This window comes from Microcaecilia unicolor, chromosome 6, assembly GCF_901765095.1.
Source record: "Microcaecilia unicolor chromosome 6, aMicUni1.1, whole genome shotgun sequence".
Taxonomy (NCBI): Eukaryota; Metazoa; Chordata; class Amphibia; order Gymnophiona; family Siphonopidae; genus Microcaecilia; species Microcaecilia unicolor.
Window position 1 is genome coordinate 289,105,999 of NC_044036.1, and position 17,113 is coordinate 289,123,111.

Consider the following 17,113-nt stretch of genomic DNA (forward strand, 5'->3'; position numbering starts at 1 on the left):
CACATGTCTGTGCCACAACGTTCAAAGCTTGTGATAAAGCTGAGTCACATCAGATTTCAACTACATATAAATACCTCTTATCTGTTCTTCCAATTCTTTTCCTCGAGTCTCCTCTCCTCTATTCACAGCCCTGTCCTCGCGCTGGAGATGTACTTCCAAATGACTGTCACACCCTACACAAATTTGTGTTCGCTATATTGCGTTTTCTGGAGTTATGACTTTAACCTTATTGGAAATTCTTAATCTCTTTGCCAGGCCCTGGAGGAACCTTCGCTGGTTATAGGAGAAAATGGCGTCGGGTACCAGCAGCCCATTCCCTTCCCTCCTGACCAGAAGCTCTGGAGACACATTTTCAGTGTGAGAGGATATTGCATCCCTTGGTTGGCTCGTCCTGGTTACAGTGTTACTTCCAGCTGCACCAGGGTGATGCGGTCCTTTTAAAAGACCTCACTCTTCCAAGGCAGCACAGGGGCTGCCAGCCTGGAGGATGGACTTCATTACAATGTCCCTGTAGTCCTCCTCTATATACCTCTCTGTCTCCCTCAGCTCCACCAAATCTGCCACTCTAGCCTCAAGAGAACAGACTCGTTCTCTGAGAGCTATGTGCTCTTTGCATTGAGCACATACATATAACCTCTTGCTAACTGGGAGATAATCATACATGTGGCACTTCTGTCTGCATCTTAGTATTATAGAGGTGTTTAATTAAAACTTCTTAAGGTACTAAGGATATCAGATGAATAGAAAGGGCCTTAAGATTATATGGTGTAATATGTAATTTATTTAGTGTTTGCTTCTCAGAAACTAATTAAATGTAATTAAAATTCTAATGAAAACTCTCCTCTTGTCTTAATTAGAATAATTGACTATAAACGAATAGTTGAGCTAGGAGTGGTAAGGAGCAGGGGAGGGTGGGTGGGAATAAGGACTAAACTAGGCCCTGTTGTTCTAGAGTCTATCTGTTAATGCTGTGGCAGAAAATTCAAGTTTTAAATTTATGGGGAAAAGGGTATGGAGACTAGCTAATAAAGTTTGCTTCTTATTTTAAATTCTAACTGTGTTTATCAATATCCTACAATTCCTCTTTTAAACCCAATCTTTAAGTTATCATGGACAGAGGAAAATACTTTCACTAGAGAAATGTCCTCTTCTCTTGGAACTTCTCAGAAAAACTCTCAGAAGTTATCCAGGCTAAAGTAAGTTATGTGTACAGACAGTGGCGTTCCTAGCTTGGATTGCACCCGGGGCGGATCGCCGATGCGCCCCCCCCCCCCCCGGGTGCAGCGCGACCCCCCCCCCAGGTGCACGCTGCTGAGGGGGGGTGCTGCGGCGCACGCCTGTGGGCTCCGACTTCGCTCGTTCGCTGCAGCTCCCTCTATCCCGGAACAGGAAGTAACCTGTTCCGGGGCAGAGGGAGCTGCAGCGAACGAGTGAAGTTAGCGAAGTCGGAGCCCACAGGCGTGCGCCGCAGCACCCCCCAGCGGTGTGCATCTGGGATGGACCGCCCCCCCCCCCCCCCTCCTTGGTACGCCACTGTGTACAGAACTACTGAATTCTGGCCATTTTCACACCAGTTCCTTCATCTTTTACACAGTTATTTCAATTGGCTCTACTCTGGACTAGTACATCTTCAGTTATCCACCATGCCGATCACTCATTTACTTTGTGTTTTTTTTCTGTTCGTTAAGATGTTCTCCCCTTGCAAGGATCCATGTCAGTGGAAACACATATTGGTAATGTGCAGACAAAATCATCATTGAAGTGTTTGTGCTGCTTGGCAGTCTCAAACTAGTGCAGTATGGACCTTCAATTTTTATTCTGTGGTACGAAGGCAGACTGGAGCCGGGTGCTGTTGTGCAACTGTTAGCACAAGTTTGTGTCTTTAGGTCAAAATTACAAGGGCACCTCAGTCTGTTTCACTGCAGCGGTTTTGTTACATAACAACAGAATTATAAACTGTATCTATTTTTAGAAAAATAAAGCTTTGGACAAAAAGAGTAACAGAATTCAGGAATAGGCACAAAAGATCCCAGTTTTTGGAAGAAGTACATTTGTTAAAGAAAATAAATTGGACAAGAGTAGGAGGGCCTTATGATTCTTACCTGCTGTTTTAGTGCATTTCACTATAAGGTAATTTTGTTTCCAGTTTTGAAAATTAAAGTTTGATTTTAAAGAGTCCCTACACTTTTCCCCTCATTTTGGTATCTACAGATCAAATTTTATGCTATGAATTGAGTACTACCATCTCTATGCTGATGACTCCCAAATCTACCTTTCTACCCCTGATATCTCACCTTGCATCCAAACCAAAGTTTCAGCGTGCTTGTCTGACACTGCTGTCTGGATGTCTCAACGCCACCTGAAATTAAATATGACCAAAACCGAGCTTCTCATTTCCCCCCCCCAAACCCACCTCCCCGCTCCCCCCATTTTCTATTTCTGTTGATGGCTCTCTCATTCTCCCTGTCTCCTCAGCTCGAAACCTTGGGGTCATCTTTGACTCTTCTCTCTCCTTCTCTGCTCATATCTAGCAGATTGCCAAGACCTGTCGTTTCTTTCTTTACAACATCCGTAAAATCCGCCCCTTTCTTTCCGAGCACTCTACCAAAACCCTCATCCACACCCTTGTCACCTCTCGTTTAGACTACTGCAATCTGCTTCTTGCTGGCCTCCCACTTAGTCACCTCTCCCCTCTCCAGTCGGTTCAAAACTCTGCTGCCCGTCTCATCTTCCGCCAGGGTCGCTTTACTCATACTACCCCTCTCCTCAAGACCCTTCACTGGCTCCCTATCCGTTTTCGCATCCTGTTCAAACTTCTTCTACTAACCTATAAATGTACTCACTCTGCTGCTCCCCAGTATCTCTCCACACTCGTCCTTCCCTACACCCCTTCCCGTGCACTCCGCTCCATGGATAAATCCTTTTTATCTGTTCCCTTCTCCACTACTGCCAACTCCAGACTTTGTGCCTTCTGTCTCGCTGCACCCAACGCCTGGAATAAACTTCCTGAGCCCCTACGTCTTGCCCCATTCTTGGTCACCTTTAAATCTAGACTGAAAGCCCACCTCTTTAACATTGCTTTTGACTCGTAACCACTCGCCTCCACCTACCCTCCTCTCTTCCTTCCCATTCACATTAATTGATTTGATTTGCTTACCTTATTTATTTTTTGTCTATTAGATTGTAAGCTCTTTAGCAGGGACTGTCTTTCTTCTATGTTTGTGCAGTGCTGCGTACGCCTTGTAGCGCTATAGAAATGCTAAATAGTAGTAGTAGTAGAGGTCATGAACATCTTACAGATCTGAGGTCATTACTAAATACATTGCTTTGAAAAATGGCATTTGAAGTAGATGTGATGGGTCGTTTGAGAAGACATGGCATTTACATGAGATCTCTTACTGCACACTGTCCAAACACCTGTTAACTGTCTAAATTATAGCCTTTCAGTGAACAGGTTGTATAAGTACAAGAATGTGCCATAAGAGAAATCTTACTGTACTTCAGAGATCAAAGAAAGGGTCAAGACATTTGTTTTTTGTTTCACAATACAGCTGTGGCATGTGGCAGTAATCATATTTCTGCTAGCATAATATGTGCTGTGGGTCCTACCAAGCATGTACCGTATCTGAAAGGAGGGGAACTGGAGAGAAGATAGATATATTGAACGAGGCAGATACTGCATTTGCTTACTGCTCTTTTTTTTTTCCATCTGTTTTTAGTTGCAGTACCATGCAGGTCTGGCATCTGGACTTTTGAATCAGCAGTCTTTAAAGCGTTCAGCCAATCAGATGGGTGTGTCAGCAAAACGTCGACCCAAAGCCCAACCCACAACCCTGGTTTTACCACCTCAGTAAGTACTGGAATTTAAGTAATCTTTTTTTTCTGGTTCTTTTGGTTACTTTACCTTTAAAGATCAATTTCTCTGATATTAATGCAAGTATGAACATCAAAGTACGTTAATAAACGTTTCTGTTAGTAATTAGAAATGGTATGTTTGTGGTATAATGTGATGTGGCCTGGTAATTTTGTGTAGGTGTTGTGTACACTTTCTGTATTCTTAGCCAGTTGTGTTGGCTATTAGGTTTTGTAGATGTGCTCACTTTTCATGCTTGAGTGTTGATTAGAGAATGAAATTTGAAAAACATAAATAAAAAGTTATGATCAGCCGCTGAATACACCTCAAGTAGTGGAAATCATAATGTGCCTTTATTAAGGCCCTCCTGCAGTAGGTACGATGAACTCGCTCTTCAGTAAATCCTAAGGCCTTTGAGACTCCAGAGCCAAAATGTCAGTTAGAATAGTATCCAATGCGGTTTTTAAACAGAAGAGTCCTCACAGGGTTACCGCATCTTTAAATAGCGATAGCCCAACTCAGCACAGATCTTTGCAGCCCTGCAAGTATGCCTCCGGCTGCTTCCTTTACTGTGCCCTCAATGGCATTATGGCTGATTTGTAGGAAAATAAAAAAAAAACATATTTTTGCTTGGTATCTCTGTAATAAATTTACTTCCTTTTGCTTCTGAAATATTGGAGATCCTGAAGAGGCTATGCAGGAGTCCAGTATACATTATGATGAGACATGCTTAGTAGTTTACAACTAGGCACAACTTATTTTTGAGCATAAATGGACTTCCTTCTGCCATTGCAGGACAGTACTGTGGTTAACCATCTTCTTCCAGGCCAAGTTTTACTAGCCTTCATAGGGTTTTAATGACAATTTAATATCCTTATTTCTATGTGTGGTTAATGTGAACAGGGACGGACCTGGAGCCCAGATAAACTGGGTTAAGGTGAATAAAAATAAGATTTATTAAAGGTGTCAGGTAGGGAGCCCTGCTTGGTTCACAGGTGAGGGGAAAAGTAAACACAAAACTAATCCTTAGATGCAAGAATGTCTTCCCATGGCCTGCTCCTGCAGGGTCACGGTGTGCACTATTGTCCCCAGAGTTATCAGTAAAATCTTTAGCATTTATCATAGGTCAGCCTGCACCCTGCCGGGTAAAAGATACGTCTGCAAGGTTCCAAGTTGAATTTGGCCTACCTAACTGCCATGTTTGCAGTTCACATATACAAGGTAGAGCATATGCAATCAGGTGTCACTGCATCCGTTAACTTAGCTAGGCCCTGAACTTTTATACTTCCTGGACAACGCCCCTCCTGGCTCCGCCCCTACTGTGTCACTTCCCTCCCTGAATGGGACTGTGAGGGAGTATCATTAAGGGGAAGCAGTAGCGTCCTATAGACTCCCTCCCACCACTTTTGTCCTCAACAGTAGGGAAAGCTGCTCCTCCAGCCAGCGATGATTAAAAAAAAAAAAAAAAAAGCAATGCACACTCGTTTCTGCTCCTGATTACAAGCCTTTTTCTCCTAGTTCCAGCTGTGGTTTGGCCTTAGGGACTTAGGCTTCCACAGCACTCCGCCCAAATTGAGTAATTAGAGTAATTAGAGCAACCAAAAAAGAAATCAAAAACTCTTAAATGAACTTGGTAGGTAGGCTGTTATCTTAAGAGGTACCTGGTTCATTGAGCACCATTCTGTCTGAATCCATGGCAGCCAGGTTTATATTCCTCTGCATGTCCATGAACAAGCAGGATGAGTTAGCCACATGTAGGTGATGTCATCCAGCAGTGCTGTGAACAGATAGTTGATCTCCCATAGCTCAGACAGACCTTTTGAAAAGGTCCCTCTGAGCAAGCGTGAGCAGTCCCCCACTCCCAAGATGAGTCACTTTCTGCCTCAGTCTGTTTTATCTTCTTGAAAGCCTGTCCTCTCTGTGCCTAGATATCACCCAGAACCTAGAAACACAGAACGAATATGCTGTGGGACTTCCTACAATGGTTGAAAGATTCTACCTTGATCCTTTGGAAGTTCTGACTCAGCCCTGCACTACTCCCAGTATGACCTCAATGTTGAGCACCTGCTTGACTCCACTCTCTGGTCTCTATGACACCAGTGCTGAAAGGCAGCTCTCAGCAGTAATGAACAGCAACTTCCCATCTCCCTCTGCCTACCCTGGAGAGGCAGCTGGGGTAGTGCTCTTTTCATATGCCCCACCGCTGCACTGACAGCATTTCCAAGCGCCGAGGATTCCATATACCCCCCACCCCCCAACGCTGCTCAAAGACTGCAGGGGACAAGGCACCAAAAACAGCCTTCACAGAAGGCACATACACACCAGAAGGACTTATTCTTCCAGTTCCTCTTCTCTTATCTCCCCATAGGAGCCAATCATACCACCTCAAAAGGCATAGACAAGAAATACCTATACCCCAGACTACTCAGGACCCTAGAGGTTTGCTTGCTTCACAGCAGCAGAATCTGGCTACCACACGGTACCTGATGGATCTCCTCAGTAAGGTTTTGGTGCAGCATATGGTTCCACCCTCTCCCAAGCAGCCTGACCCTCCCAGCACGCCTCTACCAACAGGGCACATCACATCGTGACCTCTACATCTTTGCCAGCACCACAGCAAAGCACATTGGAGTCAATTCTTCAATGCGAGGATGGAGAACTTAGTGACTCTGGGGGCTCATCCTAGGAAGAAAGCACATCAACCTCCCTTGGGAGCACACTACACAACTCACCCAGCATCCCATCTGATGCACCCGTGTCCCTACCCCTTCCTACCTCACCGCCAAATAACCTTATGTACCCCAAATTCCTTCAGAAACTCAACACCCAGATTTTGCACTCTCCCTGCAACACACTAGACCCTCAACAGAAGATGCTAGGCATCCTGAAATATTTGCACATAACTAGAGCCATGGTGGCAGTGCTAGTGCCAGTGCATCAGCTGCTCCTCAACTGCAGGTGTGGCAGACACCCTTGTCTGGAGCTCTGGCATCCAAAAGTCTTGAAGTTAAATACTGGGTCCAACCAGTCCCAATTCTTGACAAGATGCAGCTACCTCACTCATACACTAGCGCACCCCCCAGAAAGGGATCCGAAAACTTTAAATCTCATGGGCAGAAAAGTCTTTCAGGGTGCATCGCTCTGCTCCTGCATTGTAGCACACCAATTTTAACTGGTCCACTATCAGGACTCTTCTATAGAAGGTCAAGGACATAAGTACATACATAAGTAATGCCACACTGGGAAAAGACCAGGGGTCCATCGAGCCCAGCATCCTATCCACGACAGCGGCCAATCCAGGCAAAAGGCACCTGGCAAGCTTCCCAAACGTACAAAATTCTATACATGTTATTCCTGGATTTGTAGATTTTTCCCAAGTCCATTAGTAGCGGTTTATGGACTTGTCCTTTAGGAACCGTCTAACCCCTTTTTAAACTCTGCTAAGCTAACCGCCTTCACCACGTTCTCCGGCAACGAATTCCAGAGTTTAATTACGCGTTGAGTGAAGAAAACCTTTTTCTCCGATTTGTTTTAAATTTATTACACTGTAGTTTCATCGCATTCCCCCTAGTCCTAGTATTTTTGGAAAGCGTGAACAGACGCTCCACATCCACATGTTCCACTCCACTCATTATTTTATATACCTCTATCATGTCTCCCCTCATCCGTCTCTTCTCCAAGCTGAAAAGCCCTAGCCTCCTTAGTCTTTCTTCATAGGGAAGTCGTCCCATCCCCGCTATCATTTTAGTCACCCTTCGCTGCACCTTTTCCAGTTCCACTATATCTTTCTTGAGATGCGGCGACCAGAATTGAACACAATACTCAAGGTGCGGTTGCACCATGGAGCGATATAACGGCATTATAACATCCTCACACCTGTTTTCCATACCTTTCCTAATAATACCCAACATTCTGTTCGCTTTCCGAGCCGCAGCAGCACACTGAGCAGAAGGTTTCTGTGTATTATCAACGACGACACCCAGATCCCTTTCTTGGTCCGTAACTCCTAATGTGGAACCTTGCATGACATAGCTATAATTGGGGTTCTTTTTTCCCACATGCATCACCTTCACTTGCTCACATTAAATGTCATCTAACCACCCAGTCTCCCAGTCTTGTTAAGGTCCTTCTGTAATTTTTCACAATCCTGTCACGAGTTAACGACTTTGAATAACTTTGTGTTATCAGCAAATTTAATTACCACTTTCTCCGGCAACGAATTCCAGAGTTTAATTATAAGTTGGGTGAAGAAACATTTTCTCCGATTTGTTTTAAATTTACTACACTGTAGTTTCATCGCATGCCCCCTAGTCCTAGTATTTTTGGAAAGCGTGAACAGATGCTTCACATCCACCTGTTCCACTCCACTCATTATTTTATATACCTCTATCATGTCTCCCCTCAGCCATCTCTTCTCCAAGCTGAATAGCCCTAGCCTCCTTAATCTTTCTTCATAGGGAAGTCGTCCCATCCCCGCTATCATTTTAGTCGCCCTTCGCTGCACCTTTTCCAATTCTACTATATCTTTCTTGAGATGCGGCGACCAGAATTGAACACAATACTCAAGGTGCGGTCGCACCATGGAGCGATACAACGGCATTATAACATCCTCACACCTGTTTTCCATACCTTTCCTAATAATACCCAACATTCTATTCGCTTTCCTAGTCGCAGCAGCACACTGAGCAGAAGGTTTCAGCGTATTATCGACGACGACACCCAGATCCCTTTCTTGGTCCGTAATTCCTAACGTGGAACCTTGCATGACGTAGCTATAATTCGGGTTCTTTTTTCCCACATGCATCACCTTGCACTTGCTCACATTAAACGTCATCTGCCATTTAGCCGCCCAGTCTCCCAGTCTTGTAAGGTCCTTCTGTAATTTTTCACAATCCTGTCACGAGTTAACGACTTTGAATAACTTTGTGTCATCAGCAAATTTAATTACCTCGCTAGTTACTCCCATCTCTAAATCATTTATAAATATATTAAAAAGCAGCAGTCCTAGCACAGACCCCTGAGGAACCCCACTAACTACCCTTCTCCATTGTGAATACTGCCCATTTAACCCCACTCTCTGTTTCCTATCCTTCAACCAGTTTTTAATCCACAATAGGACTTTTCCTCCTATCCCATGACCCTCCAATTTCCTCTGTAGCCTTTCATGAGGTACCTTGTCAAACGCCTTTTGAAAATTCAGATACACAATATCAACCGGCTCCCCTTTGTCCACATGTTTGTTTACTCCTTCAAAGAATTGTAGTATATTGGTCAGGCAAGATTTCCCCACACAAAAGCCGTGCTGACTCGGTCTCAGTAATCCATGTCTTTGGATGTGCTCTGTAATTTTGTTTTTAATAATACCCTCTACCATTTTCTCCGGCACCGGCGTCAGACTCACCGGTCTATAATTTCCTGTTTGCATGATGCTTAGTACTGGACACTACTGATTTGCCATCTTTTGTCTGATCTTTAGTTGTATTTAAGGGCCACCATTCAGACCCTCTTTAAGGGCAGTCTTGACAGAACTCCTACCTCCTGATGCTAGGGCTCCCTGCATCATAAACCTTACGTCAGCTGTCAGAGGCAATCAGTGCACCAGAGCTGGCAGCCTCATCAGAGATCCTCAACATACCTCTTCCCAGCCACAAAAGACAGTGCCCTGACTTGCTGCCCCAACCTCCCATACCAGGCGGGGGGGGGGGGGGGGGGGATGCAGTTTGCGGGCACTTGGGCTTCAATCATTGCGGACCAGTGGATTGTGATCATCATGACCAGTTATCACATCAGATTTCAGTTCCCCCCCCCCCCCCCCCACACACACACACACAAGCAAGCCACCTGCATTCTCCAAGATTCAAGATCCACCATCCCCATTCCTATTTTAGGAGGTAGACTCCCTATTAGGGATGAAAGTGATAAGAGCGTATCCCTCCCAAGAAGTCAACCAAAGATTTTTTTTCCCGCTGTTTCATCATCCTCAAGAAGACACAAGGATTCTGCTTGACTCTGGACCTGCAAAGCCTCATAAATGCATCTGGAAGGAGAAATTAAAGATGTACTCATTTGGAACAATTCTACCACTCCTCCAGGTTGACCACTGGTTCACATCTCTCAATCAACAAAAAGCATACACCCATATCCCGATTCACTCATCTCATAGGTAGTATCTCAGAGTTTCTATCAGGAACCAGGGCTGCCGAGAAGGGGGGGTGAGGGGGCAAAATTCTCCGGGCCCAGGCCTCCAAGAGGGGCCCAGCACCGATCTCTCTCCCTCTCTCTCTCCTGACAGGAGCAGGAGAGCGAAAACTCCGGTGCCAGGCCATCGGAGGCTGGACTTTGGGCCAGGGCCTCTGGTTTGGCTCACGGGGGTCCCCGCCAGCAGAAGAGGTCTTCCTCCAGCACTTCACTCTGCTGCCTTGCCTGCCAAGTGGCAGCTTTTCCCCTCAGGCCACACATGCTCAGTTTTGAAACCGAGCGTGTGCAACGTGAGAGAGAAAGGGGCAGGCCATGCAGGAGATTGAAAAAGAGCAGTGCTGGAGGAAGACCTCTTCTACTGGCGGGGCCTTGGGATCCCCGCCAGCCAAGGTAGTGCAGTGGGCGACAGCGGCAGTGATCTTGGGGAGGGGGGCTGCAGTGGAGGTGGTGGCTCTGCCCGGGCCCATCTCAGTCTCGGCGGCCCTGTCAGGAACCATTGCCAGCAGTATTGGGTGCTACCCTTTGGCGTCAGTTTAGCCCCAAGGGTTTTCACCAAATGCATTGCAGCTGCAGCAGCTCACCTATGCAAGCAAGTGTCTGTGTCTTTAGGGGAAGTCCTAAAGACTTTAGGGGAAGTCCAGGTGTCCTACCTGGACACCTAGCTGATTGCAGGACCCTCATAGCAAGAAACACAAGCCTCAATTCAGATGACCATTCTGCTGCTACAGAACCTGGGATGCCTCATTAACTACAAGAAATCCCAGTTGTCTCTATCCAAGTCCTTGGAATTCATTGGAGCACATATAACACTTCTGTAGCCAAGGTCTTTACCCACCATGAGAGCAAACTCAGTTACCTCCCTAGCACAATCCATCTCATCCTCAAAGAACTCTATGGCCAGAACCATCCTTCGTTTCCTGGGACTCTTGGCAGTTGCAGTCTGTTCTGCTCGCAAAAGTTGACAAGTGCCCCCTCCAGTGGCACCTGCACAGACACTAAGACCAGTACTGGCAACTGCTGTCATATAGGATCCCCATCAGCACTCTCTATTGTGGAGATCCATCGCATAGTGGCTCAGCCAAGTGAACCTCTGCACTTCGAGGCATTCCAGCAGCCTCCTCCCCATCTGACCTTGACAGGTACATCCAAGAGTGACTGGAGGGTACATGTCCCCCCCCCCCCCCCTTTGAAGCCCATCAACACATCAGTCATCTGGAACTGAAAGCCAAAGGAAATGCTCTGGAAGACGTGGCCGAGAGGCCTACAAAATCTGTATTCTCCATCAAATCCCTCCTATATGTTGTGTACCTATCCAGGAGCTCAGCACATTCATGGACAGCCTGAGCCATCAGCTGGATCCTCACGAGTGGTCTCTTCACCACAACATTACAGAGATTCTCTTCCACCCTTTGCCTCACATGGACCTCTTTACCACTGAGACCCACCCTTCAGGCTCCCTGCTCATCCTGGACCTCATTATCCAGCATGGGGAAGCCATCCTGCCCCTTAGCCCTCACTGCCTGTATGTTGAAAGGCTGACCTTGGCGCCTCTTAACTTTCAGGTCCTCACTGTCAGGCACCACTAGGTTCATGAGAGAAAGAGACCATCAACCTTCAACCCCGAATTAGGCAGCCCCCACCAGCATGGGACTTCAGTTGGTTCTTCTCCAACTTAGTCTCCCACCATTTGAATCAATGGAAGTCCATTGTCCAGTCTGCGTTCCTGAACTGCATCCCAACCCAGAAGAGAAATGGTTATACTCAGTGGACTTCACTCGTGCCCTGCTGAACCCACCTGCTGGGCTTTGCAGCTGGACCCAGAAACCCAGTCAATAAAAGGATACTTGCATACTGGATATAGGACTGCATCACCTTCACCTACAATACAGCAGGACTAAATCCCTTCAGGGATGCAGTCCTTCAGGCTGCCTGTCCCCCCACCCCTTCGCTGGACACATACCAACCTCAGCATCCTGTTCCTTAGGCAAGGACCACGTACCTTTATGTATGCTCGCTATTGTTCGTTTTCTCAGGGGCCCTATGCTACTATTCAAGACATCTAAATGTTCCTTTTTCAGTATTCCTGATTAAGGCCACAGTTATTTCTGCTATTGTTAGTGGTCTAGGGGTGTAATTGGGACAGGAACGATTCCCAGTTACTCCTTCCCATTCCGGTTCTTCTATCAAAATGGCTGGCATGACTGGGGCTTCGCTCCTGCCCTGGCTACACCTCAAGACTACCAGGGATTGTAGAGTAATCCTGGATTGAGGAGCTACTTTTTATATTCTGGTTTTTTTTTGTTTTTTTTTTTGGTACTGTGATTGAAAGTAATGCAGATATCTTGCATGATAGTTTATATGGTAAGTAGAATTCTCAAAATAAATGCTTTGATAAAAAATTTTAGCAGGAATGTAAGTCTGTAAATTTGGGATGATAAGCTCCTTAAGGAATTAGCTACTCTGTGAAGTTATGACATCATCTGTCTCTCCTAATGTGGTGCAGTGTCAGCTACTGTAAAAGCACTATAGCTTTTGTTTTTATTAGCTGTAGTTCATGTGTGTGGAGGCTGTTTTGCTTGGAGGTAAAATACAGTCTTTTATTATTTAAATGAATATATTCTGGCTTGGATACTGTGAGTTTAGCAGAGGAATGCAGACTGCAAGCTCTGACAGTCCCCAATGGCCCTCTCTGGTTCATATTCACACAACCAAATTTTATTTTTCAGTTTTGGCTTTGGCTGAAACCAGGTGATGAGTTTTGGCTGCAGTTTTGGTTTCGACTGGAAGCTTTTAAACAATTTTGGTGGCAGTTTTGTTTTTAGCCTCTGCAGAGGATGTCAAGCCATGCATTCACGCCTGCTTCCCCCTTTCAGTTGAACCTGGTAAAGCTTAAGGACATGGCTTGACAGAGAGCAGGGACAGAAACTAGCTTAAACACATAGCAGGGGCAGAACCTGGCTCAAACACACAACAGGAATGGAACTTAGCAGAAACAGAGCTCAAGAGCCAGGAAGCTTGAGGAACACTGACAGGCAGATGATCAAAAGCCCCATGCTATTCCAAACAGCGCTCTAAAATAGCGCTGGAACAGCGCGGGGCACTATTAGACCTATGATCAGAGATAATGCATGCAAATTTAAGCAGCGCAATTATCTCTGATTATGGGGTAGAAGTGCGTGAGAATTGTGCCTGAGCATGCACAGGTCTGGGCTGGAGACCAATGAAAAGAGAAGGACGTCCATCTTTAAATCGGAAGATGGACGTCCTCAACTGCCCTGTTGCAGGGACAGCCAAATTTCCAGGGGGTGTTGGAGGTATAGCGACGGGGCAGTTGAGGACGTCCAAAATTTGGACGTTTCTGCGATGGGCAGTTAACGATGTCCAAAATTGGATGTTTCTATGAGAAAGACTTGTTTCTCATAGAAACATCCAATTTTGGACGTCCTTAACTGCCCATTGCCGAAACGTCCAATATTTGGACGTCCTCAACTGCCCCGTCACAGAAACGTCCAAATTTTGGACATCCTCAACTGCCCTCGCTGGCAGGTTTGCTGTAGGGGGGAATGGGGGCCTGCCAGCATGCTGGACAGGGCTCACCATTCCTCCCCAATGATCTGCAAACCCAAACGCCAGCTCAGAGCTGGCTTAGGGTTTGTCGCGGCCAGCGACCCAATCTTTGGCGAGCTAAATGCTGATCATTGGGGATGAATGCGTTAAGCGCTGATTAGCATGCATTTGCATGCTACTTGCGCTAAGAGCCCTCGAGCATGTTGTTTCACGCGCTCGAGGGCTCTGATCATAGGGTGGTAGCAAACGCCGGTGCTAGTATGGCGCTAACAGCCTCTAGCGCCGGCGTTTGCTTTTGATCATCTGCCTGTCAGGCAGGAAGTGACTCATCATAGGAGAGGAGGGTTGCTCTCACATATTCAGATGGCCCTTTTCAAAAGGTCTCTCTGATCTCCGTCCATGGTGCCATTGGATGATGTCACCTACATGTGGATGACTTATCCTGCTGTCCATGAAGAACCCCCATTATAGGTAAGTAACCCTGCTGTTTCCTTGTCCTGCTAAAATTCTTCTGTCTCTGTTGCCACAGCAGGTCCTCTACTGCAGGACACACCCCTCTCTTGTAGGATTCTAGGGAATAATTTATAGAACTCCTCCAGGGGAACTGCTCCTCCTCTGGGATTTTGCTGAGTTATTTCTCTGTAACTCCCTTATTTCTGTCTCTAGGGTTGTTGCAGTAAAGTGTGCAGTGCTTGGCAGAGAGCAAGTGCAGAGTGAGCATGGCTTTAACATGCAATTTCATGGGTGCACAGTTGCAGAAATGGTTTTTGTGCAGAAACTAACCCAGTGCAAAGCCTTGAGTTAGACACCAACTCACAGCATATTAAAATCAGTAGTAATGAAGCTATTAGCTATTCTTCTGCTGTAGCATCTATGAGGATTTCATGCCTGATTTTTTTTCTTTTTGCTGCAAGTGTATGGGACATAGTTTTTTTTGTTGTTTTAATGGCCTCCATGAAGAGTATGGATGAAGTGTGCTAAAAGAGCTTGTTCTGCACTTAGGGTAGCTAAAGCTGCGTACAAGTTGTGTGCCAATAGAATTTTTTTTCTGCACAACCTGCACATGTGCTGGAATATATCCTGCATATAAATCAGCAGTTCAAAAAATTTTATATGTAGAATAGCATTCCAGCAGATGCATGTTTTTCTCTTTGAATCCACTACGAAATCCAAAATGGGTGTAAAAACACAAAATATAATAATTGTAAAAAATGTCTCACAGTTCAAAATAACTTAGACAGTAAAGCACCCAGTCCACATTAAAAGGAAGGAAAAGCCTCAAAGAGCTCCAAGTTATCAAACTTTTAGAGCTAAACCAGTCAATTCATGTTTTTCTCCTTAGACATGCACGCATTAGCAGCTTGTAGCACAGAACCATAAATGCATGCATCCATTGTTCTTTCCCCGGTTAGCATATTCTATATGCATATAATTTGTTTACTGCACCTGCAGAAATTTGGCTCTATACTTGCATTAGGAAGCCGTCATTAAGCCATTGGTACCTGGCTGTAATGCAAGCTTACTGCATTGGTCTGTGCTAGCTCCTCAGGCTTGCCTTTCTCCTTCCTCTTAAAGGAATCTCCTATTGACAAGTCTAGGGATCTGTCCACAATTACCACAAATCTAATTCTGTCTTCTGGCAGGGGCAAGGACCGTCTCCCAATCACTTTGTGGTTTACTTCTGCTCCCCTCACTACCACAATAGCGGGCCTACATTTATTCCAAGAGCATTCATTAGTGTGTGTCAGTTAATCTCCATTACTGCACTATTATGGGTCGTGCAAAAGCCTGCAATTCCTCTGGTGGGCTTTATTACCTACCCCTTCATTGGGATAAGTGAAAGTAGTTTTAGCTAGGAAATGTTCATTTTGTTTTGCTAATTTAGCTAATTTCTTGGATTTGAGATCCTGCGTGCTAGATGTTGCTCCGTCTAGCTTGGGGGCATGGGCTAACTTATTGTTGCTTTTCTGTTTTATATATGTATATACAGTATATTTTTTTGCTTGTTTATTTGTTCGTTTCTTTAGAATTGTATTTTTATTGTCAATGGAACCTACTTTGTGCCTGAGAAATACAAAATATCAAGTGGTCTAAATTTTGTTGTGCATGATTTAAAACTTATTTTTAGGGCTGCATATTAATCGTGATTAACATCATGATTAATGCATTAATTATTAATCACAATTTAAAAAATTTATTGTGATCTACAATTAATGGTGTTACGCTGCATTTCCCTCCCTTCTCCCTCCTGCCCTCTGTGCACAGTCCAGCATTTCTCCCTTCTCTTCCTGGCCCTACATGTCACAACTGTCAGGAATGGTGAGCCCTTGGACCAAAGCCGGAGCTTTGGCAGACAAATCACCTGGGCTGGCACAGGCAGGAATCAGAACAGACTGGACTAAGATAAACTAACAGACTCAACAAGGCAGGACAGAGGTAACTAAACACAATAGACAAAACAAGTACCGGATCCAGACGAGGGAAGAAAAAGAAGGTAAAGGGTCAGAACTGGAACCCAGACTGAACAAGGCAAGACTCGGAACTGGATTAAAACTGGGACTGGGATCCAGAAAAGGGCAAGACAAGGACAAGGCAAGAACTGGATCCGGACAGGACTAGACTGAAAGAGACAAAACACAGCACAACTAGACAGGCAAGACAGGGCAGGAGCTTGGCAACAAAATAACAGAAGCAAGACAATACACAAGGCAGGAACAGGATTCAGGATTCTCAAACAGACTTGGCTGGAACAGGATTCAGGATTCTCAAACAGGCTTGGTTGGAACAGGATTCAGGATTCTCAAACAGGCTTGGCTAGAGCAGGATTTAGGATTCTCAAACAGGCTTGACTGGAACAGGATGCTGGAACAGGCTTGGCTTGGCTGGAACCGGATGCTGGAACGGGCGTGGCTTGGCTGGAACCAGATGCTGGAACGGGCGTGGCTTGGCTTGAGTGAACCCGGATGCTGGAACGGACTTGGCTTGGCTTGAGTGGACCCGGATGCTGGAACAGTGGAACCGGATTCTGGAACGGGCTTGGCTTGACTGGAACAGGAGTCTGAAAGGGACTTGGCTTGACAGGGAGCAGGATACTGAAAGGGACATGGCTTGACAGAGAGCAGGGACAGAAACTAGCTCAAACACATAACAGGAACAGAACTTAGCAGAAACAGAGCTCAAGAGCCAGGAAGCAAACATAGCAGGCAGAGTATTAAGCAGACTAAGTGAAGACAAACAAAGAAGCAATGTGCTTACCAGCATCCACAGCTGGAAAGGAAAGGCCAGGCAGATTGAGAGGCAGCAGACACACCTGCATAGCAGTGAGATAACTAGGGACAATGCTGGCTTCTACAGACTTTCAGAATTAACAGACAAGAACTACACACATAGGAAACAGAACAGGGAAAACAGGAACAGAACTTGGCTAAACACAGAGATTGGCTTAAACACAGAGCTTAACTATAGCAAGAGTCAAAAGCAGGGCTAAACTAAAAG

General features: G+C 45.6%; 1 protein-coding gene across 4 annotated transcripts in view; it reads left to right on the plus strand.

Annotated features, from left to right (window-relative positions):
* MED27 (mediator complex subunit 27) overlaps nucleotides 1-17,113 on the plus strand; it is a 405,350-nt gene that overhangs the window by 179,568 nt on the left and 208,669 nt on the right. For all 4 annotated transcript variants that reach the window (XM_030207783.1, XM_030207784.1, XM_030207785.1 and 1 more), the window contains one exon: nucleotides 3,720-3,850. In XM_030207783.1, the coding sequence (XP_030063643.1) occupies nucleotides 3,720-3,850 (131 nt within the window). The remainder of the gene's footprint in view (nucleotides 1-3,719; nucleotides 3,851-17,113) is intronic.